Source organism: Macaca fascicularis, chromosome 18, assembly GCF_037993035.2.
Source record: "Macaca fascicularis isolate 582-1 chromosome 18, T2T-MFA8v1.1".
Lineage (NCBI taxonomy): Eukaryota > Metazoa > Chordata > Mammalia > Primates > Cercopithecidae > Macaca > Macaca fascicularis.
The window spans coordinates 21,062,733-21,089,823 of NC_088392.1; the positions used below are offsets into that span (position 1 = coordinate 21,062,733).

General features: G+C 41.8%; 1 protein-coding gene and 1 pseudogene across 3 annotated transcripts; one reads left to right on the plus strand and one right to left on the minus strand.

Annotated features, from left to right (window-relative positions):
- Positions 1–12,038: 12,038 nt before the first annotated feature.
- On the minus strand, positions 12,039–16,290 carry PMAIP1 (phorbol-12-myristate-13-acetate-induced protein 1). Of its 3 annotated transcripts, none has more exons than XM_015439698.4 (3): positions 16,053–16,290; positions 15,576–15,859; positions 12,039–13,705 (listed from the first exon to the last, which is right to left on the minus strand). In XM_015439698.4, the coding sequence occupies exons 1-3, from the start codon at positions 16,108–16,110 to the stop codon at positions 13,655–13,657; spliced, it is 393 nt and encodes a 130-aa protein (XP_015295184.1). In that variant the 5' UTR covers positions 16,111–16,290; the 3' UTR covers positions 12,039–13,654. The 3 variants fall into 3 exon arrangements, with proteins under 3 accessions (XP_015295184.1, XP_005586606.1, XP_065389760.1); XM_065533688.2 differs by having other exon boundaries at positions 12,041–13,705; positions 15,713–15,854; positions 16,053–16,280; XM_005586549.4 differs by lacking the exon at positions 15,576–15,859.
- A 7,454-nt stretch (positions 16,291–23,744) lies between these two features.
- LOC102120841 (cytochrome c pseudogene) lies at positions 23,745–24,208 on the plus strand (annotated as a pseudogene).
- Positions 24,209–27,091: the final 2,883 nt, after the last annotated feature.

Here is a 27,091-nt window from a genome sequence, read left to right on the forward strand (position 1 = left end):
AGGCAGGAGGATCACGAAGTCAGGAGTTCGAGACCAGACTGACCAACATAGTGAAAAGCCCGTCTCTACTAAAATACAAAAATTAGCTGGGTGTGGTGGCACGTGCCTATAATCCCAGCTACTCAGGAGGCTGAGGCAGGAGAATCGCTTGAATCCAGGAGGTGGAGGTTGCAGTGAGCCGAGATCATGCCACTGCACTCCAGCCTGGGCAACAGAATGAGACTCTGCCTCAGGAAAAAATAAAAATAAAAAAAAATAAAAAGCAAATGATAGACCTCTTAATTGTTCTAAGCAAGCTGGGACTCCTAAGCCACAGAGGAGAGCTGCTAGAACAGCCTTCCTGCCTGGCTTGGTAAAAGAAGTTTCCTTGATGGAATCTTTAAAACTGTGCCCCTGCTCTGCTTTTTAAAAAGATTCTACTTGAATATTTTGTGCCCTCTTAGTTTTGCTCATGGCACTTTCTGTATTTACTTTGGGTACTTGTAATTATCTCCAGTGTCCATCTTACCCACTGGAGTACAACTTCCCTAGAGAAAGGAAAAATGTCTGTCTTCTTCACGGCCCATACCTAGCTCAGTACCCAGTAAATAAAGAATTGAGTGAATGAATGAATGTGAAAGTGGCGTTCAATCTTTATCCTGATGGATTTCTCTGCTGCATCTGACCACCTCTCATCCTTTGACTTGAATGATGGGATCTTTCTATGTTTCCCAGACTGGCCTCAAACTCCTGGCCTGAAGCTTTCCTCTTTCCTTGGCCTTTCAGAGTTCTGGGATTACAGGTGTGAGCCACTGTGCCTGGCCAATATTTTCTCTCGGCATTCATTTCTGATTGTTCCTTCTTATTCTTTCAGGCCTCTCTTTCTCTGTACATTCTTTACATCCTTCTATTCCCCAGATGCATTTTCATTTCATTCTCTGTTCAACTCTTCTAGTTGGACCCACCACTGATATTTATGTGACTGGCAAACTTGGAGCTAATTCTTTCCTGAACTTCATAGATAAATATCCACGCTGTCTGAAAGATGTTTCTCCCTAAGCGTCCCTAGATGTAACAAATAAAATTCAATCCACTTTATATTTTTTAATATCTCAAGCCCATTTCCTCTTCTCCTACCCTAAAAGACTGCCAACACTGAGGTCTTCATCATCTTTCTACAACAATCCTCCTTCTGGCTTCTCAGATTCTAGATTTATCCCTCTCAAATCTATCTTCTATCTAGGCACCAGCTTGAGATACCTAAAATGTCAACATTCCCGTTACGCCTTCTTATACTAGCAAGATAAAGCCCCTTCATATGACAAACCAGGCCCTGCTTAACTCTCCAGCCTCAAATCCTTCATCTCCTACTTTAAACTTTATTTATTTATTTATTTATTTATTTATTTTTGAGATGGAGTCTTGCTCTGTCACCCAGGCTGGAGTGCAGTGGCACGATCTCGGCTCACTACAAGCTCTGCCTCCCAGCTTCACGCCATTCTCCTGCCTCAGCCTCCCAAGTAGCTGGGACTACAGGCGTCTGCCACCATGCCCAGCTAAGTTTTTTTTTTTGTATTTTTAGTAGAGACGGAGTTTTGCCATGTTAGCCAGGATGGTCTCCATCTCCTGACCACATGATCCGCCCGCCTCGGCTTCCCAAAGTGCTGGGATTACAGGTGTGAGCCACTGCACCCGGCCCCTACTTTAAACTTTAAAACCCAGCAGCACCAAAGTGTCTCCTATGCACGTTGCCATATGCATTCTCTTCATCATGCATTTGCCTGAGCAAGATATCCTGAGTTAACTTCTTATTCTTTAAGACTCATTGTGGTGGTGGACAGCCTTTAATAATGGATCCTTGGCCAGGCACAGTGGCTCACACCTGTAATCCCAGAACTTTGAAAAGCCAAGGAAGGAAAAAAGCTTGAGGCCAGTAGTTTGAGACCAGCCTGGGAGACATAGAGAGATCCCATCTCTACCAAAAATTTAGAAAAATATTAGCGGGAAGTAGTGACATGCACATGTAGTCCCAGCGCCATGGGAGACTGAGTTAGGAGCATCACTTGAGCCCAGGAAGTCAAGGCTGCAGTGAGCCGTGATCAAAACACTGCACTCCAGCTTGGGTAACAGAGTGAGACCCTATGTCAGAAAAATGAATAAATAAGCATAAAATGTTAAAAACTTAGCCAGGCATGGTGGCACACATTTGTGGTCTCTGCTACTTAGGAGGCTGAGGTGAGAGGATCCTTGAGCCCGGGAGGTCAAGGCTACAGTGAGCTCTGATTGTGCCACTAAACTCCAACCTGGGTTTGAAAAAGCGAGACCCTGCCAAAAAAAAAAAAAAAAAGAAAGAAATAAAACAAACTCAAGAATCCCCAGCTCCTACTTTTCACATCCTGTGTGATCCCTTTTCCTCAAGTATAGGTCTGACCTGGTGATTTGTTTCTAAGAAATAGAATATAATGAAAGGGACAAGAGGTCACTTCCATGATTAGATTATACATGACTGTGACTTCCATCTTGTTTGTACTTTCTATCTCTAGTTCTCCTCAAATGTTTCTTTTGAGGAAGCAGGCTGGAGAGGCCTCGGTGGCAAAAAATAGAGGATGGCCTCTTGACAACTGCCAGTTAGGAACTGAGGCCTTCAGGCAACAACAGTGTCAAAATCAAGTCCTTCCAACAACCACAAGAGAGCTTAGAATGAATCCTTCTCCACTGGAGCCTTCAGTTGAGACCACAGCCCTAGCCAACAACTTGATTGCAGCTTTGTCAGAGACTCTGAAGGAGATGATCCAGCTAATCCATGCCCAGAATCTTGATCCACAGAAACTATGAGACAATAAATGCATGCTGTTTTAAGCTGCTAAATTTCTGAGTAATTTGTTACAGTAATATGTAACTAAAACAATCATTTCAGGCAACCTCTATTCCATGAAGACTTCAGTCCTTCCTGCCAGACTCACACACACACACACACACACACACACACACACACACACACATTTTGTGAGCCTCTTCAGAGCTTCCACAGTGCTTTCTACTCACCTCCTACCACTGTATGTAAAGGTTTAATTATAATTAAGCCTTTAATTAATTTTTGAATTGTTGTTCTCACTAGACTTTGAGACATTTGAGGCTGTAGTATGTCCTCCTGGTTATTCTATCTCAGTATCTCTAGTGTCAAATAGTTCTTGGCACATCTGGTCAAAAATTATTTTATGGATGAATGAATGAATGAGTGAACAAATGAATAATAGTCATTTTGCTAAGTGAAGCAGAGTGAAAAGTAAATTAGATCTATGTTATAACTATAGGAACATATAATCAGGTTGAAGAGGCAGACAAAACGTATTATGCCTATAATTTCATGTGCTATATTGTATTGCACAAGTTTTTTTTTTCAAATGGGAAAAGAGGGATATTTTTCTGACAAATTAATAAATGTGTGTTTCTTGAAGACAGAGCATGTGGGAACCTCCTACTAAAAAGTAACCTTCGTGAAATTAAAGAATTTCATAATATAACCACCCATTTGTTCCTGCCAGGTCCCCAACACTTGTCCATAATGAACCAACAATGAAGTAAGGATCTAGAAAAGAAAAATGTGCTATGGGAATCTAAAAGATAGAATGCCCTTTCTGTTCTGAAAAATCTGAAAAGAATTCTCAGAGGAAATGGATTTTGACATGGACCTTGAAGGATAACAGAGCTTTGAGCAGCAAAAATGAGAAAAGAAAGAAATCCAGAGTTCATAAAAAGCATAAACAAATTCTTAAAAGGGAAGCAGAGAGACAGAACTTGGGAGAGGGAGAAAGAAGGCAGATGAAAGACGAAAATTGAAACTCAGTTAGCTTAAAGAGGGTACATGAGGTCATTACTCTTAGATAACATGGTTGAAAGATGAACCTTGTGAAACTGACATTTAAGGAACAAAAGGGAAGAGGAACTTGCTAAGTAGAGTTAAGAGGGCTCGAGGTGCATGGAGACAAATGCCAATCACTTTACATGAGTTTGAAGGAAGAGATGACGCTCAGAGGTTTAACATGATGCAATGTAAAAAGAGGCCTTTGGATGTGGCAATTAGACCACTAGACCTTTAGGAAAACAGTAACTGTGGAAAGAAAATGGAGATGGAAGACAGATTACAACATGGCAAAAGTACAGTATATTTGAGGAAGTCAACAAAGCAACTAGTTTTTGGAAAAGCAGTCCCAATAATAACTTGGTAGATGTGCTCATTAATTAAGTCACTAGTGATTTTGACAATAAAATAACTTATATGATTGTGAAATAAACACCTTCCTTTACTTGAAATAAAAAGTAACTGATATTACCTGACTTTTTTTTTCTTTTTTTTTTTTTTTTTTTTTTTTTTTTTCTTTTTTTTGAGACGGAGTCTCGCTCTGTCGCCCAGGCTGGAGTGCAGTGGCCAGATCTCAGCTCACTGCAAGCTCCGCCTCCCGGGTTCCTGCCATTCTCCGGCCTCAGCCTCCCGAGTAGCTGGGACCACAGGCGCCGCCACCTCGCCCGGCTAATTTTTTGTGTTTTTAGTAGAGACAGGGTTTCGCCGTGTTAGCCAGGATGGTCTCGATCTCCTGACCTTGTGATCCGCCCGTCTCGGCCTCCCAAAGTGCTGGGATTACAGGCTTGAGCCACCGCGCCCGGCCCTGACTTTTTTTTTTCTTATTTTGAGACAGTCTTTCTCTCTTGCCCAAGCTGGAGTGTGGTGGCACATTCTCGGCTCACTGCAGCCTAGACCTCCTGGACTCCAGCCAACCTCCAGCCTCAGCCCACCAAGTAGCTGGGGCTACAGGCACACTCCACCATGCTGGCTAATTATTTTTAATTTTTATTTTTTGTAGAGACAAGGTTTCCTCGTGTTGCCCAAGCTGGTCTTAAACTCCTGGGCTCTAGCAATCCCCCAACCTTGGCCTCTGAAAGTGCTGGGATTGCAGCAGTGAGTCGCTGTGCCCAGCCATTTTTTTCTTTTTTCTAGTGAATACTTTGTTGGCTTATAACTTTGAGTTCTGAACCATTTGCAGATATTTCATCTGGTTGTGTTCATCTGTCTCCTCAACTGTAAAGTCCATAAATCAGGAGGAATGTCTTTATCTCTTCACTCATTTTGTACTTAATAATTCCAACAACTATGATAACATTTGGCTTTTGTAAACTCTCTGTAATCCTACAAAGTTTTTTTTTTTTTTAGCCATTTACTAGTGGCTTATGAACAGTCATGCCCTGGGCTGAGAGCTTTGACTCCATGGTATCTTTTAATCCCCTACTGAAACTTGTGGTAGGCAGGGAATAATGATTATATGCTTCTCACAACTGGGTGAAAAGTGGTGGGAAAAAAGCAATTGGGGGCCGGGTGTGGCGCTCATGCTCGTATTCCAGGACTTTGGGAGGCCGAAATGAGAGGAAGTCAGGAGTTTGAGACCAGCTTGGCCAACATGGTGAAACCCCAACTCTACTTAAAATACAAAAATTAGCCAGGTGTGCCGGCGCGCATCTGTAATCCCAGTTACTAGGGAGGCCGAGGCAGGAGAATCCCTTGAACCCAAGAGTCTAGAGGTTACAGTGAGCTGAGATTGTGCCACTGCACTCCATCCTGGGAAACAGAGCAAGCTCTTGTCTCGAAAAAAAAAAAAAATGTAGTGGGATATAGCTGCTTAGATGCAGATACTAAAGTTTCCCATGGAATCACATTACAGCCTCACAAGGGTGACTCGCCTGATTTGCCTGGAAGTGAGAGCATTTCCAGGACATGGTACTTTCAGTTTTATTTTACTTATTTTTATTTTATTTTATTTTATTTTATTTTATTTATTTTTTGAGATGAACTATCTCTCTGTCACCCAGGCTGGAGTGCAGTGGCATGATCTCAGCTCACTGCAACCTCCGCCTCCCAGGTTCAAGCAATTCTCCTTCCTCAGCCTCCCGAGTAGCTGGGACCACAGGCGTAGCACCACCATGCCTGGCTAATTTTTGTATTTTCAGTAGAGACAGGGTTTCACCATGTTGGCCAGGCTAGTCTCAAACTCCTGACCTCAGGTGATCCACCCACCTCAGCCTCCCAAAGTTTTGGGATTACAGGCGTAAGCCACCACGCCCAGCTTGTTTTTATTTATTTTATTTATTTTTGAGATGGAATCTCGCTCTGTCACCCAGGCTGAAGTACAGTGGCTCGGTTTCTGCTCACTGCAACCTCTGCCTCCCAGGTTCAATCAATTCTGGTGCCTCAGCCTCCCAAGTAGCTGGGATTACAGGCACATGCCACCATGCCTGGCTAATTTTTGTATTTTTAGTAGACATAGAGCTACACCACATTGCCCAGGCTGGTCTTGAACTCCCAGGCTCTAGTGACCCTCCCGCCTTGGCCTTCCAAAACGCTGGGATTTCAGGCATGAGCCACCAGCACCTGGCCGAGGGACTTTCAGTTTTAAAAGCGGGACAGTCAGAGGCAAGCCAGTACCAAAGAAATTTCCATATTCATTAAGGATGAAACAATAAAATGCTTTCATAAAGAAAAGGGTCAATATCTGTGGCCTCCCACAATATTTTTAAAGAAAAAATTTCAGTGTAACTTTAAAGAAAACATTTCAGTGTAACTTTAAAGAAAAAATTTCAGTGTAACTATGAGATAATGTGGGTTGAAACTTACAGCAAAGTCTGTTTTAAGCAAGTATACATACTTTTTAATTTAGCCAACTTATTCTAAAAATAGTATGGTTGGCAAATAACACACTGACGCCTTGTTACTGCCCTTTGTCCTTGTTTACGTTAATTTTAAGTTCAGAATAAAAAGCCTAGATTTATCATCTAGACTAGGTGCTTTCCAAGACTCTGGGAAAGGTCTCTCAATACCAGGATAGCTCAGGAGTCATTGATAAGTTATTAGCCTGACTTCCTTATGTTCCTCTATAAACATTTTGAAAGTTAAAGTTTTAGTCTTGACTTGCTGGTTCTCAGAAACCTGTTCATTTTAATATAACATCAGTAAAGATTTCGAAAGTGGTGAAGGAGCTGTTTTCTCACTTCAGTGACCAGCGTGGTATTGTGTAATTTTTATTCAGATAGGAAAAGGGGAGTGTTTTCCTGATGAATCAATAAACGCATGTTTCTTGAAGACAGCATTTGGGAATCTCTTACTAAAAATGCAGGCTTTGTGAAACCAGAGGATTTCACAATATAACCACCCATTGATTTCTGACGGGTTCTCAACACTTGTCCAAAATGAATCATCACAAACATACACTGGTTAGTCTAGATGTTCTCTGTTATTTGGTTTTTTTAAAAGTAGTGGCAACCATTTTTTCTTCCTTCCTGACTGCTGCCTAGACTTGCTGAAATAGGGTGGATACTGCAGGGGAGCCGGAAAAACACACCCGTTGCTGTTTTGACAGGCTTCTTTTAATACCTTTCTTTCCATTTACAAATAGCTCCTGCAGGTCTGTCTCAGTAGGTGCTGTTTTGGCTTAAGTTGGTAAAAAGGAGCCCATGAATGCTGTTTCTTTCAGAATTAATTCTATTCTCCTCCCCCACAAAATCTCTCCGGGAGTGAGATGCCACATGACTGTGCCTGGCTGGCTGGCACTACCTAGCAAGTGAGACAATTTATAGGGTTAGTCTCATTTATTCCTGCAGATTGGAAAGCCCCTATACCAGATGAGTGCAAATGGGGGCCGCAATGATTGCTCTATTTTTTTTTTTTTTTTTTTTTTGCATGTCAGCTGACTTAATCATCAGCCTTCCTCGGAATACGCAGGGGTGTAAACCTTGGTTGTAATTAATGAGACACTGGATGGAAAACAAACTAGCGTTGCTCTGGGATGGGGATCCTGCCTCCAGCCCCACGCTGGGAGGCAGTCGCATTGTGGTAGGAAGATAAAAGAATTTTGAGGTCAGAAAGGCACAAGTTCAGGCCCGGCAAGGTGGCTCACACCTGTAATCCCAGCACCTTAGAAGGCCGAGGAGAGCAGATCACTTGAGGTCACGAGTTCGAGACCAGCCTGGCCAACATGTCAAAACCCTATCTTTACTGCAAAATTAGCCAAGCGTGGTGGTGTGAGCCTGTAATCCCAGCTACTCAGGAGGATGAGGCACAAGAATCGCTTGAACCCAGGAGGTGGAAACTGCAGTGAGCCAAGATTACACCACTGCACTCCAGCCTGGGCAATAGAGCGAGATTGTCTAAAAAAAAAAAAGAAAGAAAGAAAGAAAGAGAGAAAAGCCCAAGTTCAAATCCTGTGACTTCTCCTCATTTGCCAATTGACTACTTTGGGACTTTGAGGACACTGCTGCTTCTCTGAGGCTGCTTCCTTGACTATAGAATGAAAAAGATAATCATACCTTCCCAATAGCAGTGTGTGAGCACCAGGTGAATTAATAAATTTATGTTTCTAAAGTATTTGGCGCATAATGGGTTTGTCAGTGAGTAGTATTTATCTAGTGGAAGTTTTGTTCCTATTAGTATATACTCAAATGTGTACGTATGTATATACATATATATATGAGTATATATGAGTTATATAAGTATAGTCTTAAAGTAGCACTATTGCACCCCTGTGGATGCATGCAACTGACTCCCTAAAGGCAAAAACAAAGGCAGCTGGGGTTTGACCTGTGTTTTCCAAATTAATGCATTTTTTGTCTTATCTCAGGGAGAGCATTTCAAGATTCCCTTTTGAAGAATTGCTGTACCCAAATCTAACCTTACCCCAGTCAAAAATAACTAGACTGGAACTTTCTTTCTACTTCTTGAGATGTTATTATGTAAATCAGGACCTGAATTTTTATATGAATACATACAAGGGGATTTGGACAATTAAATAGTGCTTGTGAAACCTGTTGTATACCAGGTGGAAAAAAAAAAAAAAAACGGTTTACCATTACTAAGGGTTTATAAATGAAAAGCAGATGGCCTCATCAAGGGAAAAACTGCCACTTCCCCTCCAGCTCCACCACTGCCCTACCCGCCTTCCTTTGAAAGGTTTCGGTTCAGTCTAACAATCTTAATTGGGTAAGATCTTCCATAGCTTTGTAAGAAAGCTAATCTCTAACCCTTCCTCTGTCTTGTCAGGAAAGTTAACTCACTTAATGGACACTGACTGTGAACCAGGCACTGTGTTCATCTCATCTCATTTGATTCTCAACGATGCTTTGAAATAGATATATTTTGGACCAGTTTATAAGAAAACAGAGATCAAATATTTATCCAGAGTCGCACAAAGTGGCAAAAAGACAATTCTGAAACCAGAGACAATGACAATGACAACTGTGGAAGAGGGACACAGTCGTTTTGAAAATGGCTGAGTAAAGATGGGAATTTGGAAATGGGCAAATCTCATAGGCTCTGCTAGAGATCATAGTGACAGAGCATGAGAAGAACAATAGAGGTCTTTTTCCTGAAACACAAGAAATACCAAGGAGTTATTTGCACATTCTATGTTGTTCTGTTCTATCTTATTGCACAGTGTAAACCCAAGCCGAGGCTTCTCGCACTGAGCAATGTCTAATGGCAGAGAGCATAGATTACATGGAATGGATCAGGGCAGGGGGGTGGTTGGGAGGTGCGCAGAGCATGTGGTTAATAACTTGCTAAATTAAAGAATCCAAAATCCCCATCTATAACTCTTATCAACTCTCCCATTTCTCTGGTGATTTTAAGAATGGCATACTTGGAAGAAAACCATAAGGGAATAAATCATGAGCATGAATGTTTCACCCTGAATTGGCTGAACAGATTTCTGTAAGTGTTTAAAAGAGAAACTGAAGTTAGTGCGTGGGCAGTATTGACAAATGTTTTGCTCTTTAACCAGGAACTATTACTTGAAAAAATCCACGTGATGACACGGCAGGGTGTGTCTATCAGGTGACCCTATCTATTTTCAGCTACACATAAGAAGGAATTCCGGCAGTGATATCATCACTGGGAAAGCTTGCATGCAAAGCAAACTCTCCTTTCCAAGAAATACAAGTCCAAGAGGTTCCCACTCAACCTCCTCTAAGACTTAAAGTCAATGTTTGGGAGAAGAATCCAGAAAACAGAAATTTTGGGAGGTCTTTTAAAATCCCACTCCCCTGCTTCTTTTTGCAAACCCTTAACTTCCCTCTTACAGTGTCTGAAATGAGCTCAGAAGTGGGGGCCAACAGACTTGGAACTAGGTGAGAGACCTTCTTCAGACTGCTTTGCCATCCCATTTTATGATTCCAACTTCAGGGACCTTAAAGATGATCTAAGTCTCAATTTCAGATTAAATGTGGCTTAGAGAGGTTGTCTTGTCCAAGGTCACACAGCTCATTCGTGATTTTGTCTTGAAAGTCCAGCTTCAGGATTCTAAAGTGGGATACTCCTTGTATCACACCACTTCCAGTTACCACAGGAACACACTGAATGAATAAAAGATCATCTGAACAGAAGCAATACAATTTGAGTCAAAAGAAGCAAATGATTTTATGTTGTGTAGTGACCTAAGAAATCTATTTTTAAGGTGTTGGTTCTCTTCCTGATGGATCGTCCCCTTTGACGACTGACAAGGAGATTTACAGGATTTTTGACCCTTTAGGTGGTTTCTGCTCAGTGATTAAGGAGAGGAAGTGGCGTAGGGAGGGGTTTGTAGTTATTGCAATGGATTCCAAAACCCAAATCACAACACACAGTTCTTTAAACTGAAGAACAACTGATTCACCGGTAGATACATTTTCTTTTATAATATAAATGCAAATTTAAAAGCTAGCTGTTGTCAGTCAACAGATATAATTAGAATTGCCTGAACATCTTGGACATTTTTTAACATTAAAATATGGTTCTCAAAAAAATATATAGTTCTAATACCTGAAGATTGTGAATCTGTGCCTAAACTTTCATGTGTTACTCTTTATATAAAAGAAAAGCTTAAGGTACACTTTTTTCCTTATTTGTTTTCTAGTGGTGGCGAGAACTACTGAGGTGCACATTTAGCAAAACAGTTCTGGCTATGCGAAGAGTCTTAGGGACAGGAGTTACTCTTCCAGTGATTCTCAAATCAAACCATGCAGTTTGTCCCCACCCTTTCTGAAGCCAAGCTCCCACCCCCACCCCACTTTCCCAGACGGAAGTCTTTCCCTGCAGGCATTGTTATATATCTTGTCCATAACCCCCGCATCCTTCAGCTTTCCGGTTCTTCTTTTCCTCTAGTAACTCCTCCTCCTTTCCCCACGTTTCCCATTTTAGGAAGGCAATTTACATTCTAAGGGGTCAGCTGACTCTTTCCCAGGGCAGGGGTGGGGTGAAGATGTGGCTCCCAGATCGAAGCTAAAAACTAGGGGTATCTTTTTAGTTCACACACTCAAACAGGAAGGCCATTGAGTTACATCTACTTTTGCACATGACTAAGCTCAGATGAAGCAATCTTTGCTACTCTAGCGCTGGAAGCAGAGGAAGAAGTGTGAGGTCGCCAAAAAGGAAACCGTCCTGTAGCTCCTCTTGCCAGACAGACCCAGGAGCAGTCAAGGATGCCAGCTCACAAAACACCTCTAATGAGGTCATGAATCTCTATAGGCTGTAATCCCAGCACTTTGGGAGGCCGAAGCAGGCAGATGACTTGAGGCCAGGAATTCAAGACCAGCCTGGCCAACATGGTGAAATCCCCATCTCTACTAAAAACACAAAAATTAGCCCAGTGTGGTGGCGCGGTGAGGAGGCTTTAGCACAACAATCACTCAGACCCGGGAGGCATAGGTTGCAGTGAGCCAAAATCGTGCCACTGCACTCCAGCCTGGGGGACAGCAAGACTCTGTCTCAGAAGAAATTTAAAAAAAAAAAAAAAAGGACCTATGTAGGGCATTCATTTCCTATTTTTCACTATTTTCCCTCCCAATTAAAGTGTAAGTCCCTTGACAGCAGAAATCATGCAAATTCTCCTATATTTTCTACTCCAACTACTGGGAGGAGACAGTGTGGTCAGAAGGTCAGAGGATGTCTGCTGATGGAAATCAGTTAACATACTTTGGCTTGATAATGAACACTTACTAGTCAGCAGCTTACAAGATGAAGACAAAATTAACACACAGAAAAGAACAGTGAAAACTTTTAATAGTTTACTGCCACAGTATCAACTTTTATATGTGTACATATATTTAAATACAAGATAGACCATAAATACCAGATGGTAAGATATCTGCCTCTAGGCTGAAAAGAAAAAAACTCGGCCACTAAATAAACAATCTTAAGTAATACTGAAGAAAACATATGTGAGGTAATCTTCCATCTAAAGTGACTATAACCTACATTAAGATATTTTAACTAAAAATTCAAGTAGTTATAAGACTCTCGTAACTCAAAAACATAACTTTAATACACATTTTCAAACTAAAGAAAAATATTTTAACTATAAATAGGCAAAATAAATAAAATTATTTTTGCTGAAATAAAATCATGGCATTATTTCTTTTATGCATTTAAGGACTGTATATAGCCCAGATAAAAAATGAAACTTACTTGCGACCCTTCTAAGAATCTATATAATACTCTAATACAAATTATCTATACAGATATCCATATAAGTAGGTAAGTATGTGTAGATACCTATATTCACTGATGCATATGTGGAACTTTCATTCTAGATGAAACTATCTGTTCCTTTTTTTTAAGAAAAGTATATTCCAATTATAAAAATATTCTTAATTTATATTAAAAGGTCACTTTTTGTAGGGTGCACACTAACTAATGTGACAAGGAGCATTTTCCAAATCTTTAGAAACTTCTTTAGAAACATTCATTTCTTATCAAGTTACTTCTGAATATTTGTTTTACTAAGTTTTAAAAACATCAATTAAAAATCAACTTCTTTTTTCTTTTAATTATCCCTGGTTACACAAAATCCCTGTGTTCTTTTATTATATTGAATGTTCAGTCTACCGATTTACTGGCCCCAAGTAACCCTCCTATACTTCTATCCAATTTTTTCAAAGTTATTTTCCAGTTTTCCATAGTTTCCACTAATGCCCAACAGGAACACATTGAATGAAAGATCATCTGAACAGAAGCCATACAATTTGAGTCAAAAGAAACAAATGATTTTACATCGTGTAGTGACCTAAGAAATCAACATTGACTCTAACATTTCAGTGTTCTCAGAATGAATTTTTTCCTTATAACAAGGTAATATGTATAAACCGAATCATATACATTGTGCTGAGTTGGCATTGAAAAGCAAAACACCAAAAACAGCAACAACAAAGCACTGAACTGTTTCTTCCCAGCCGCCCAGTCTAATCATTGGTCATCTCCCTTTACACTAGGCCAGCAGTAACCTTCAGCAAAAACACTAGAACAATTCTCTAAGTAAAAAAGAAATGTGTCAATAATTACTTCCTTATTTTCAAGGGTCTTCCATTCTTGCTTTAAAATAAACAAAGTGGTTTTATAATGTTCTCTCATCCCAAAGAATGATAATCTGGGAAATCTCAAGCAGAAATTCACTTTGATGTATTCCATCTTCCGTTTCCAAGGGCACCCGTGAATGTGCCTTCACATTCCTCCCAATTACAATGCAATCTTTCTTCAAATTGATGAAGTGTGCACCTCCTGAGAAAAAGTCTCTTTTGGAGTCCCCTTATGCAAGTTTTTGATGCAGTCAGGTTCCTGAGCAGAAGAGTTTGGCTATCAGATTCAGAAGTTTCTGCCGGAAGTTCAGTTTGTCTCCAAATCTCCTGAGTTGAGTAGCACACTCGACTTCGAGCTCTGAGAAGGAAAGCAAAACATGGACATTAACATTGATGATATTACAAACTGTAACCAGCAAGACCTAATACGCCCACACTAGTGACAAACTGAGTATCCCACGAAGCATTTCTCTTAACTTTGGCTTTATATGCACCTGTTTTCCAAATGGAAAACACACACACACACACACACACACATTGTGACTCACCGAAAGCAATCGTTGAGGTAAGAATAAAGACATTTACTTTGAGTTTTTTAAAAATGCATCCTGGATGAGGCAAGTGTTACCTTACTTTCAAATATGTCAGATAGTACAAAGAGTAGCATTAGTCATTTTACCAGCCTTAGATGATGTCATCTTTTTCTCTTTCATTTAAGGATGGCTGGGAAACAGAAGTCAAGTTCTGTGTGGCTTTCAAGTAGGATTTGATTTTCAAATGGCAATAATTTACAGCTTAGGTTATACTCTCATTATATAGGCAAATCTAAATGTATTCTTTTTCTCGTTTAAAAAAACTCTGTAATTTTCTCACAAAAGACTCATAAAATCTTATTCTAAAATTAAGTCCACATTCTCTAAAATAATTTAAACATTTCTATTTTAATGTAACCCCACTTCTTCTTATAACCCCATTCTGTACCAATCCTTTGCCTTTATGCGAATGAGAGGAGCAGAAAATAAGTGATGTTTAATTCACATATGTACTACTTTTTGGAACTGAGTTATTCTAAACTGAATATTAAGAAAAATAATGCTTATAATTTCCAAGTACACTTTTTTCAGTAAGTGCAGTTAACATTATACTGACTATAATATCATATCTATACTGACTATAATTTCAATTTTCTTGAATATTTCAAAGAGCAGCTTGAGGTCTTCTGAGTTTACTTCATGACTACAAACATTAAAAATAATGATTACAAATTAAAATCTGGTCTATTTTATAAATCGACTCTGAAAATACTCTATTTAGGTTCAAAACAAATCAAAGCTGTAAATATATAGTAAAGCAAAATTTTAAACCTATATTTCAACCAATTTCTCTCTACAAGAGGTGAGTGAAATATTTACTAACTCCTACACCAAGAGACCTAATAAATCTCCTAAGACGTTATTCTTTATGGGCTACAGGATCAAACATTTTGGGAAGTATTTACATAGACATGTGTTCTACAGAAATTGAGATATATTAATATACAGTCCTAAAAGTAAAAAAGAAACACCAAATAACATTCAGCATCCGACACTGGAAGCCCTGAATTCTAAGTGGAAAAGTTATCCCTTTCACCAAAAATGTAGAAAACAAGGCAGAAAATAGTTCCCGTTCACTTCCTTAATTTTTTAAAAATTGCAGTTACACACCTATAAATGTATTAGTATCAATCAAATCAAGTTTAAGGGGAACTTTGTGCTGCTTCTTATTCTTGGGAATTAAGTCGGACCAGAAAGTGCTATGCACAGGTAAGATCCTTCAGAAAGAAACACGGTCAGAATCCTAGGACATCACAAAAGGTAGACAAAGTTTTTTCCATCCTACACAAGAGCCAGAGACAGCAGCCTGTTACCAACTTAGGCATGGTCACATTTGCAATGCACCACTTCCACTTCCTTAGTACGCCCCAGGAGCTCTATAAAATGAAAGTAACTTAAAAGGTCGGGGGGCGGGGGGGCGTATAATCGTCTGATGCAACAGCAGTATGGCCCACACAGATTTCGGGCTCTGGTTAGATTTAGAAAAAGGATGGGGCCGGGGCGCTGGCCTGAAAAGTTATGATGGAGTTGTAAGTATGGGGGCGGGGAGTGAGAATGAATGAATGAAAAAAGGAAGCGGACTAACTCCTATTCTCCTATCCCCAACTCCCACATGATCGATTATTTAAATATTACAAGATTTTCTAGGCTCCTGAACACAGGTTGCCCTTGTGGGGCCGTCTCTGGAAGGGCTGGGAGTCCAGGCGGTCTCCGGAGTCCTCTCTTGCCCCTTCTGCCGCGACAATCACTTTCTCCCAGAAGCAGCCGCCTACACTTGCACTTGTTCCTCGTGGCCCCGCGGAAGGACAAGTGGGGAGGAGGAGACGAGCTTTTTGCCTCTGGTGTAATGCAGCTGCATCCCAATCCCAAATCCGGCCTGGTCCCTCGCCGTCCCTGCCGTCCCTGCAGTCCCCGCTGTCCTGGGGAAAACCCCCGAAGAACTTTCTGGAGGCGCCCCTAACGCTCGCGCCAGGGCACAGACCTGGCCCGACCTTGAGCCCCTGCGCAGTCTGTGCCCGAGCCCCGACGGGCTGAGCCCGCCCCGACCGAGACCTCCACCCCGGCCCCGACCCCGCTCAGCCTGGGTCTTGGCTGGCCCCAGCGGGTCGGTACCTGCCTGAGCCCGCGTTGGGCTCGGTTGCGCGTTCTTGCGCGCCTTCTTCCCAGGCATCTCCACCGGTGCCGCCGCCCACTCAGCTAGAGCCCGGGAACCTCGGTCTCCAACTGGAGCACGTCGGACGTCTGCAGGACGCGAGCTGAACACGAACAGACCCGCGGGCAGGGGTGCAGGGATCGACTGCTCGGACGCGCGGAACTGCCAAGTACACTCGGTGAGTGCCCGGGAACCTATGAGGTCCTCGCGCCAGAGACCACGCTTTTGTCCAATAAGAACTTCCCCGGTGACGTAGGGAAACTAGACGCCGGGCCCGCCCCTGTCCCCGCCCCACAGACGGCGCTCGGGGAGCGGACGCGCGACCCAGGCGGGCGGGGAAGTCCCCCGCCGAGCGCGACCTGCCCGGACACGCTCCCGACCCGCGGCGGCGCCGACCCGCGGCTGGGGGCGCAGAGCCCTCGGCCGCGAAATTACTTCCTTACAAAACGGGGTGGGAGGAGAAGGGAATCGGCTTTGACCATCTGCAAACGCTGGGCGTCGTCAGCGGCAGTGGTGGCGGGAGCTGGGAGTGGCGGGAGGAGAAGGGTTTTCCCAGGAGGAGAGTTTTCCCAGGAGGAAAGTTGTGGGTGGGGAGAGACCAAAGGCCTTGGCAATTAGAGACTTGGGTAAACAAGTCCCGGAAAGGGATTGGAAAAGGAAACTTTTCGAACTTGAAGAGTATGGGCAGTAACAGGGAAGGGAAATGGGAAGAACCGTAATCAGCGCAGAGGAGAACCAGAGGCCCTGTGAGAAGGCGCCGGGTCCCAGGAAGTCACTGCAAACAGAAGCTCTGGTGCCAGCCAGAAAGAACATCGTGTTTGAATTGGGAAGGGATTTGTGTGCGAGCTTCCAGATAGGTCGATATCGCCCATTCTGGATGTTTAGCAAAAACAAGTGGATCGTTATCATACGGAAAACGTTCAAATCTTTTGTGGGAGGAATGAGCTACCTGGGAACGTGAAATTATTTGCACAATATTTAGCGAGGCCATGAGTAATTCTATTATGAGGAGTAGTAATTAGGAGTAGTTAACGGTTACTGGGAGCCGCTTCATGCTAAGGGCTTTGGCATGCATTCTCTCATTCCGTCCTCAGAACAACTGTTGCTACTTTACAGGTGCGGAAACTGAGGTTTGCAGAAAATTGCCCAAGTTCACTTAGGCAGAGAGCACTGCCCCTATCCCGACCCAGGCAGGCCCACAGAGAGCAAGAGCTCTTACCCACTGTAGCCTTCCCAGCAATCAGTTTCCTAGAAAATGTGTGTTTTCGCTGAACGCGGTGGCTCACGCCTGTAATTCCAGCTCTTTGGGAGGCCGAGGCGGGTGGTTCGTTTGAGGCCAGGAGTTCGAGACCAGCCTTGCCAATATGGTGAAACCCCGTCTCTACTAAAATACAAAAGATTAGCCAGCCTTGGTGGTGCACGCCTGTCGTCCCAGCTGCTTGGGAGGCTGAGGCACGAGAATCGCTTGAACCTGGGAGGCGGAGGTTGCGGTGAGCCGAGATCGCACCACTGCACTCCAGCCTGGGCAACAGAATAAGACTCTGTCTCAAAAAAGAAAAAAAAAAAAAAGCGTGTTTTCATATTAGCTGTGCTGTTTAATGAAAAGATTGCAAATTCGTTGCATGGACTCCCTAGAAGTGTTTAGTTTGGTTTACAGTATTGGCCTTCGAAATGTATTGTAAAAATTTGAATTGATGACCAACATTTTAAACATTGAGGGATTGCATGAAAAACCCAGATTCCAGCATCTCTTGGAAAACCAGAAGCTCTGACAACCCGGGATCCATTTTCCAAAAGTGCAAAATAGGCTTGAAGTGTGTGGTTGAAGCCACACCCTTTAGAGGAACCGAGGGTGCTCCTGTTCACCCCACTCCCTGCTGTTTGCTTTTCCCATTTACATTATCTGGCCTCAGTAGGCATTTGAGGTTGTTTATTTATCTTAAATCATTCAATCAACACAAACCAGCAAATATTTATTTATGGCTTGGTCCTGCTGAAGGTATGGTCAACAATATAAGCATGGAACAAAACTGCTCTTGAGTTTAAACAACATAGTTTCGAGGCTGATGTTGGCTGTTTTTGAGTGGGGTATATACAAACGAGTAAGAGTGGACAGAACTCAGGAATCATCACAAGATGCAGAAAGCACAGTGGAGATGCTGCCTTGAAATCTATTATCCCCAAGTGGTAATTCAAAACCACTCCAGGCTCATTTTGACATACTTAATACATAAGGAACACCGTTCACTTTTTGGTTGCATAAATTATTAAATTTCTGTTGTTCAAATCACACACCCTGAAATGCAGTGAATATACTCAACAACAACCAAAAAAAAAAAAAAAAAAGTGAATCATAACATTGTTTACCTACAAAAGGTATGTTAATCCCATCCTCTAACATTTTCATTAGAAAAGAATTGGTCACGTGACCCGTACTGGATACAAACCTTAGGCAACTCTGTTTTTTAGGGAATTGCAAATTCAGTTTGCAAAGAGGAAAAGAGCGGAAAGAAGTCGGGGGAGGTGGACTTTGGAAATGGGTCAAATTCAGCTGGCTTATAGAGGACTTTTAAAGATTTGGGATTTGAGATGGTCCATAAACAACTCTTTGGCAGGGCTAACATTCTCTAAAGAGAATTGGCTGGGCATGGTGGCTCATGCTTGTAATCTCAGCACTGTGGGAGGTGGAGGCAGGGGGATCACTTGAGTCCAGGAGTTCCTGACCAACCTGGGGAACATGGCGAAACCCCGTCCCTGCAGGTAATACAAGTACAAGCTGTAGTGTCAGCTACTCGGGATGCTGAGGTGGGAGGATTGCTTGAGCCCAGGAGGAGGAGGTTGCAGTGAGCTATGATCTAGCCACTCCACTCTAGCCTGAGTGACAAAGTGAGAACCCTGTCTCAAAAAAAAAAAAAAAAAAGAAGCAGCAGCTAGAAGAAGCAGAGTGAATAGCCTCTCTTAACTGTATATCCTCTGGAAAAGGGAGGTATCATTTAATGTTGGGCTTGCAACAAATATAAACATAGAGATATTTGACCAAACAAAATAATTAATAAAAATGTATCGTGAAGTGTTAGAATTCCCTATTATTATTTTTTTTAAGTAGGACTGGTGAAAATGACATTTTAAAAAACTATTAGATAATCCTTTTTCATGAAACAAGTTCAAAAATGACAGTGCACATCTGATCATTTCAATGTCAGTGTTAAAAAAAGTATATATATGTATATATGAACCACAATGACAAACAAGACAAGCATGATTAGTAATAGAATAGTCATTCGTACATTTCATGCAGAAACTAGGATTTGACCGTTAAACAAGAAGATATGAGATATAAATGAGGCATATTTAGAGTCAGCCTGGGATAAAATATACAGGCTGTAGATCTGATTGTGTTTGTTCTAATAAAAGGGAAACTTGTTGTTGTTGGTTTCCTGTATAACATGTTTGTTAACAGGAAATTAGCCGGAATATTTGATGGATTGTATCTGTCATGCCTGTAGTCCCAGCACTTTGGAAAGCCAAGGCAGGCAGATCACTTGAGGTCGGGAGTCCGCCAGCCTGGCCAATGTGGCAAAACCCCGTCTCTACTAAAAATACTAAAATTAGCCAGGCGTGGTGGTGCACGCCTGTAATCCTGTAATCCCAGCTACTCGGGAGGCTGGGCTGAGACAGGAGAATCGCTTGAACCCAGGCAGAGGTTGCAGTGTGCTGAGATGGCGCCAGTGCACTCCGGCCTGGGCAACAGAGTAAAAATCTGTCTCAAAAAAAAAAAAATCTCTCTTTAAGACAGACACTGAGGCCAGGCACGGTGTGGCTCACGCTTGTAATCCCAGCACTTTAGGAGGCCAAGGTGGGTGGATCACCTGAGGTCAAGAGTTCGAGACCAGCCTGACCAACATGGTGAAAACCCATCTCGACTAAAAATACAAAATTAGCCGGGTGTGGTGGCACATGCCTGTAATCCCAGCTACTGGGGAGGCTGAGGCAGGAGAACTGTTTGAACCCGGGAGGTGGAGGTTGCAGTGAGCCGAGATCACGACATTGCACTCCAGCCTGGGCGACAAGAGCGAAACTCTGTCTCAAAAAACAAACAAACAAACAAATAAAAAAACAAAAAGACAGACACTGAACTAGGCCAAGGGAAGGCAATGCCCCTGCCCCTTATGCAATCTTCAGTTGAGAGACCAGTAACTCAGAAACTTCATGTGCATAAGAATCACTTGAGTATCTTCTTAAAATGTACATCTGATTCTGGAGCTCTGCTTGGACCTGAGATTCTGCATCTTTCGTGAACTCTGGCTGTGTTGCTTCTTCTGCTCTGTGGACAAGTTTGAGTAGCAAGGCCAGAGGGTGATATAGATAGTAACCCAGCAGGTGCGATAAGATGTGTGTCAGTCCTGAGCCAGGGAAATTAATGCAGATTACAGGGTTGCTGGGGAGAGCAATCAGTAGGAAAAGGCATCCACATAGGGACCTGAGACTCGAATAGAAGTTGGCCAAGCAATCACACTAACCAAAGGGAAGAAGGACATTCTCGGCAGAGACTGACAGCAGTGTGAAGCCAGGAGTGGCAAGAAGCGATAGGGAGAAAAGCCACTGGAGAAGTTTGGATATTATCGTGGGGGCAATAGGGAACTATGGAAGGTTTTTAGCAGGTAGTTGATGTAATAAAACTCTAGAAAGTCACTCTGACTGTGGTGTGAGTAGATTAACCAAGCTAAGACCCAAGACAGTGTGACTTGTAAAAATATTATGGTAATTCTAGTACAAATGGCAGTGTCAGCAAAGATAGTCACTGTTTCAACCTATCTTATTAAAACTCCCATATTTCCTGACTAGGGTAGAACCACATTGTAGTCGAAAATGTCTTGTTTTTTTTGTTTCAGCGTCATTGTAATTGACATTTTATCTTATGCTAGCTTCCTAGGGCTGCTGTAACAAAGTACCACACTCTAGGTGGTTTAAAACAATAGAAAAGTATTCTCTCAGGCCAGGCACGGTGGCTCACACCTATGATCCCAGCACTTTGGGAGGCCGAGGTGGGCGGATGACTTAAAATCAGGAGTTCGAGACCAGCCTGACCAACATGGTGAAATCCCGTCTCTAATAAAAATACAAAAATTAGCCAGGCAGTGGTGCACACCTGTAGTCCCAGCTACTTGGGAGGCTGAGGTAGGGGAATCACTTGAACCCAGGAGGCAGACGTTGCTGTGAGCTGAGATCAGGTTGCAGTGAGCCAAGATCACGCCACAGCACTCAAGAAGTCCAAAATCAAGGTGCCTTCAGGGCATGCTCTTTATGAAGCCTCCAGAAGAATCCTTCCCTCCCTCTCCTAGCTTCTGGTGGGTGCCCACAGTCCTGGCATTTCTTTTTTTCTTTTCTTTTCTTTCTTTCTTTTATTTTTTTGAGATGGAATCTTGCTCTGTCGCCCAGGCTGGAGTACAGTGGCACGATCTCGGCTCACTGCAACCTCCGCCTCCTGAGTTCAAGTGATTCTCCTGCCTCAGCCTCCCAAATAGCTGGGATTACAGGTACCTGCCACCACACCTAGCTAATTTTTATATTTTTAGTAGAGGTGGGGTTTTGCCATGTTGGCCAGGCTGGTCTTGAACTCCTGACCTCAGGTGATCCTCCCCACCTTGGCCTCCCAAAATGCTGGGATTACAGGCATGAGCCACCACACCCAGCCGATACCACATTAGTTTTTTAAACAGACTTCAACTCTGAGCTCTGTGGGTTGTGCCTGTAATCCTAGCTACTTAGGAGGATAATGGAGGAGGACCATTTGAGCCCAGGAGTTTGAGACCAGCCTGGGCAACATAGGGAAATCCCATCTCTGAAAGAGAAAAGAAAAATAAAACAGCCTTCTTATAGTCTATTATAGTCCAGCAATAACAGGCTATAGTTCAGTCATAATCAGTTAGAAAAATCAATGTTTTTAAAAAGCACCATTCAATTAGTAACAAAGAAATACGTATGTATAGACTCAGTGTGGTGGCTTAAAGCTGTAGTCCCACCAACTTAGGAGACTGAGGCAAGAGGATCGCTTGAGCCTAGGAGTTTTTAGTTGCAGTGAGCTATGATGGTGCCACTACACTCCAGCCTGGGCAACAGAGCAAGAACCCATCTCTGAAAAAAATTAAAACTATCAATATGCTTACTAAGGCGTACGCAAAACCTAAATGAAGAATCCTGGTTGTGTGTTGAAGGACATAATGGAAGAAAGATTTCTGGATGAGAAGACATTCCTCTGCCCAATTATTCTATGAACACAATGCAATTCCAATTAGAATGCCGTGAAGAGTTTTTTTTAGGAATGTAAGAAGCCCATAGAGAACCACCCCTACCCTTTAAGATACTACAAAGCAAATATAAACACAGTATTAAATAGTTCTGCAGAGCAGAGAGCTAAAGATACAGACCTTAAAATGTAGGAATGATGTATATGATGGAGGTGGCATTTCAATTCAGTGAAGACAAAGTGAATTGATTATTCCATAAGTGGGTTTTTTTGTTTTGGTTTGGTTTGGTTTGGTTTTTGTTTTTGTTTTTCTGAGACAGGGTCTTGCTGTGTTGCCCAGGCTGGAATGCAATAGTGCAATGTCTGCTCCCTGCAACCTCCATCTCCCAGGTTCAAGCAATTCTCCTGCCTCAGCCTTCCAAGTAGCTGGGATTACAGGCACCCACCACCATGCCCGGCTAATTTTTGTATTTATAGTAGATACGGGGTTTCACCATGTTGGCCAGGCTGGTCTCAAACTCCTGACCTCAGATGATCTTTCCGTCTCAGCCTCCCAAAGTGCTGAGATTACAGGCGTGAGCCACTGCGCCCAGCCTCCATAAGTAGTTTTAAGAGGATTGATTATACATTCAGAAAAAATCATTAATGTCGGTTTCCTACCTCATTATCTGCATCAAAACAAATTCCAGAATTTCACATGTTTAAATATAAATATCAAACACGTTGAAAAGTTCTTAAATAAATCATAGGTGAATATTTTCATCATTTTAGGACTGGACTGGATTTTGAAAGCCTGCTGTGAAGACTAAATCCCAAGGACACATTTGACTTCCTAGGAATATAAAAGTTTGGATCAGTAATGTGAAAGTAAAAAGTTCCCTCTTCAAAGTTTCCCTTCTTGTTAAAAAATAAATCATAAATGTTAAAAATAATAATTTCTTTTAAAGACTAATTTCCTTCAAGCCTCCTCACTTTATGCTAATAACTCTTTGTTAGGCCCTATCCTATGTAGCTGTTAAACATGCTCACAGGCACGTAGTACATTCTATGTCCTTGTACCTTAACCAATATATTTGTGACAGACATGCTCACAGGCACCTTCCAGCTCACAGCCTATGCCCCTTCCCTATTTGGCATATGCAACTTCCTCTTTTCCTTTGTCTTTCCATTACTTTTACCTATTTTAAAAAGTTTTAAACTGTTAGCCAATCAGGTTTTAGTTTAGTTTGTGCTGTCTGGCTCTGGCCAATGGAGACAGGACAAAGTAGCAGGGACAAACTGCGTAAGGAATAAAAATTGCTTCCTTCCTTTGTTTGGATGTGCTCTCGCCATTGTTCCATCTGCCACGAGCACCCTCTCTGCAGAAAGTAAAAATGGCCTTACCAAGAAAGTTAGAGTGTGGGGACGTCCTGCTTCGGAGCGGGAATCTTCGTTGCACCAGTGACTAAAAAGAGAATTAAATATGGGTAATGTTGAGAAAGGCAAGAAGATTTTTACTATGAAGTGTTCCCAGTGCCACACCGTTGAAAAGGGAGGCAAACACAAGACTGGGCCAAATCTCCATGGTCTCTTCGGGCGGAAGACAGTTCAGGCCCCTGGATACTCTTACACAGCCGCCAATAAGAACAAAGGCATCACCTGGGGAGAGGATACACTGATGGAGTATTTGGAGAATCCCAAGAAGTGCCTCCCTGGAACAAAAATGATCTTTGTCGGCATTAAGAAGAAGGAAGAAAGGGCAGACTTGATAGCTTATCTCAAAAAAGCTACTAATGAGTAATAATTGGCCACTGCCTTATTTATTACAAAACAAATGTCTCATGTTTTTTTATGTGTACCATACTTTAATAGATCTCATACACCAGAATTCAGATCGTGAATGACTGACAGCATATTTTGTTGGGCAGTCCTGATTTAAAACTAAGACTGGCTTGTGGTTAAATGAATATGTTCAGTTTTTGAATTTTAATAGTAATTCCAATTCAGTAAATGCTATCACTGTTGACCCCTTCCAAAGATATGATTAGACTTCGTTAGTAATGTTCAGCTTTTCACAAAGATGGTGCGTGCCATCTTAAAACTTACTGGAGATTGGTTTTATATTTAGATTTATATAGCTGGTTATATGAATATATTTAAATACTGGGGAAATTCCTTCACTGTCTCAGAACCAAGCAAGATTCACCTGTCATTTGCCTCTTAAAGGCAAGGGTTGAAGATAAATAAGGTAGCAATGTCTAGAGTTTTGGCCTTAACGATGCCAATCTAATTATAATTCCGTATATTTAAAATGGTTCCTTTTACTTATCGAAAGGCATTTTAGTATTGTTTATGTGTAATATTAAAGATTATTCAACACTTCTCACATCTTATAAATCTATAAGGTCACATGCTTTTAAAATAGAAGCAAGTTAAACCTCACTCTTGAATTCTTTACAATGTAAGTCAAACTAAGTTATAATTTAGGATTGTCTTTAAACAGCCATTCAGAAACATAAAACTGTGGAACTGTGTATTTGTGATTGGGAATGGTGCTTTTGCCAACTTAAAAGGATTAAAGTAGCAGAGATATATACAAATTTTAAAATTATGTGTGATCACAAGACTAAAGATAATTAAAAAGAAAACCACAGATCATGGGGAAAAAAAAGAAAATTAAATTTATGTTTGAGTACTATTTCTTTGCAGCACCAGCAAACAAGCATTCTGTTTCCAAATAAACCTCTTACATATAACAAGTAAAATAATACTATGAAAAAAGTCAAAAGACCACTTCTAAAATGAAGGGAATAGGGCAAGTAAGAGGGGCAGTTCCACCCTAAAAGTCCCTGGAATAAACTTTAAAATAGTGTATTCTTCATTTCAAACACACAAGCTGTTCCTGGGAAAGCTTGCAAGCCACAGTGCTTGGGTGGAAACATGACAGGCCAAATTGCAACCAGAAATCTGTGATTATAAACAGAACCATTTTGATTTCAGAGAAAAAAAAAAAAAAAAAAAAAGAGGTGACAAATAGAGAAAGGAAACTAAAAGAAAAAGAGGAAATGAATCACTTTCTGAACATGAGACCTCAAATGCACAAACAGGCCAGGAAGTGGAGATGAGTTAGCTCGGTCATCATCAGTAGGTAACTTTTTAAAAGCTGTCTCTTGGGGAATATGCAAAAATAGAATACCCACATTTATCTGATTGAGTGACTTTCTGGCAGGAAAGGAGCACGGGATCTCCAACCTTTGTCGGGAGGCATGAGAGTTTCCCCCCTCTCCTTTCAACGTCCCGATAACTCTGCCCTGTGGAGCTCGGGAGCTTTCGGCTAAAGGAGGCTTGGGTCCAGCACAGATCCCAGGGCAGCTTTGGCTCCCAAGAGACACAGGAGCCCTAGGTACCAGGCACTGTCAGTTTTGACATTGTTGCTGTCAGATATTAACTCTGATTCCTTAATGCAGGAGGTAACTAGAAGTAGTTACTTAGTTTTAGCCAGAAATCTGGATTTACTCCTACTTCTGCCATTGGAAACCCAACATGTTCTTTGGCAAAGGATTGACTTCTCTGGGGCTTCGTTATCTCATCTGTTAAATGGTTGTCTTAACTCTGTGCCTACCTCCTCAGTTTGGGGGAAGATTAAATAGTGAGAGTAGATAAAAGTATGTAAACTATAATGTTCACTCGCGGTTTATTAGTATTATTAGGACCGCAGTTCAGTCAATTAGGATGTGTTTATAAAGCTGTGATTGCAACTGATAAAATGTGATAGTTCCAAAAAGAAAGCTATTTTTATTTACTTATTTATTTATTATTATCATTTTTTGAGACAGAGTCTTTCTCTGTTGCCTAGGCTAGAGTTGAGTGGTGTGATCACGGCTCACTGCAACCTCCGCTGACTGGATTCAAGTGATTCTCGTGCCTCTGCCTCCCAAGTAGCTGGGACTACAGTCATGTGCCACCACGCCTGGCTGATTTTTGCATTTTTAGTAGAGACTGGCTCTCATAATGTTGGCCAGGCTGGTCTTGAGCTCCTGAGCTCAAGTGATCTGCCCGCCGCAGCCTCTCAAAGTGCCACAGGTGTGAGCCACTGTGCCCAGGGCCATATATATATATATATATATATTTTTTTTTTTTCATAAGAAATGGATAACAGTAAGCTTCTCAGAAGGAGAATGGAGTGGTTAGTGGGCGGGAGTAGGAGGGACAACTATTTTCTACTGTACACTCTTCTGTAACTTTTGAATATTTTAAAGCATGTGTTTATGTTAATTGCTCAAAGAATATGCAAATAAAATTCAAATTGATGTGGTCCGAGTTATTTCCTTCCCAGTTATAAATAGAAATGTACGTACATGTTCACCAAAAGGCATGTCCAAGAATATTCACAGCAGCCCTAATTGTAGTGGCCCCAAGCTGGAACCCTATCTGAACACCCAACCACTATAAAATGCAAAAATTGTCGTCTTTTCCCACAGTGAGAGACCATGTAGCGACTACAGTAAGTGATCTATAACTACGGGCAACAATGTGAATGAATATGACAAACATGTGGAGTGAAAGAAGTCGGACACAAAAGAGTGCATACTTTGTGGGTTCATTTATAAAAGGTACAAAGGCAGGCAAAACTACTATAAGACATTAGAAGTCATAATAGTGGTCCCCCTTACAAGATTTTGTAACTTAAGGGGTCAAAGAAGGGCTTCTGGAGTGTTGATAACATTCTATCTCTTAACTGGGGTGCTGCTGTTTGCATATGTGTCTTCAATT

Excerpts from the sequence above, each read along its gene's own strand:
- PMAIP1 (XM_065533688.2), bottom strand. The coding sequence starts at position 16,110 with ATGCCTGGGAAGAAGGCGCGCAAGAACGCGCAACCGAGCCCAACGCGG. Across the intron at positions 15,855-16,052 it reads CCCAACGCGGGCTCAGGCAG|CGGGGACTGCAGGGACGGCA; the intron begins GTACCGACCCGC and ends TCCCCAGGACAG. Across the intron at positions 13,706-15,712 it reads CACGAGGAACAAGTGCAAGT|AGCTCGAAGTCGAGTGTGCT; the intron begins GTAGGCGGCTGC and ends TTTCCTTCTCAG.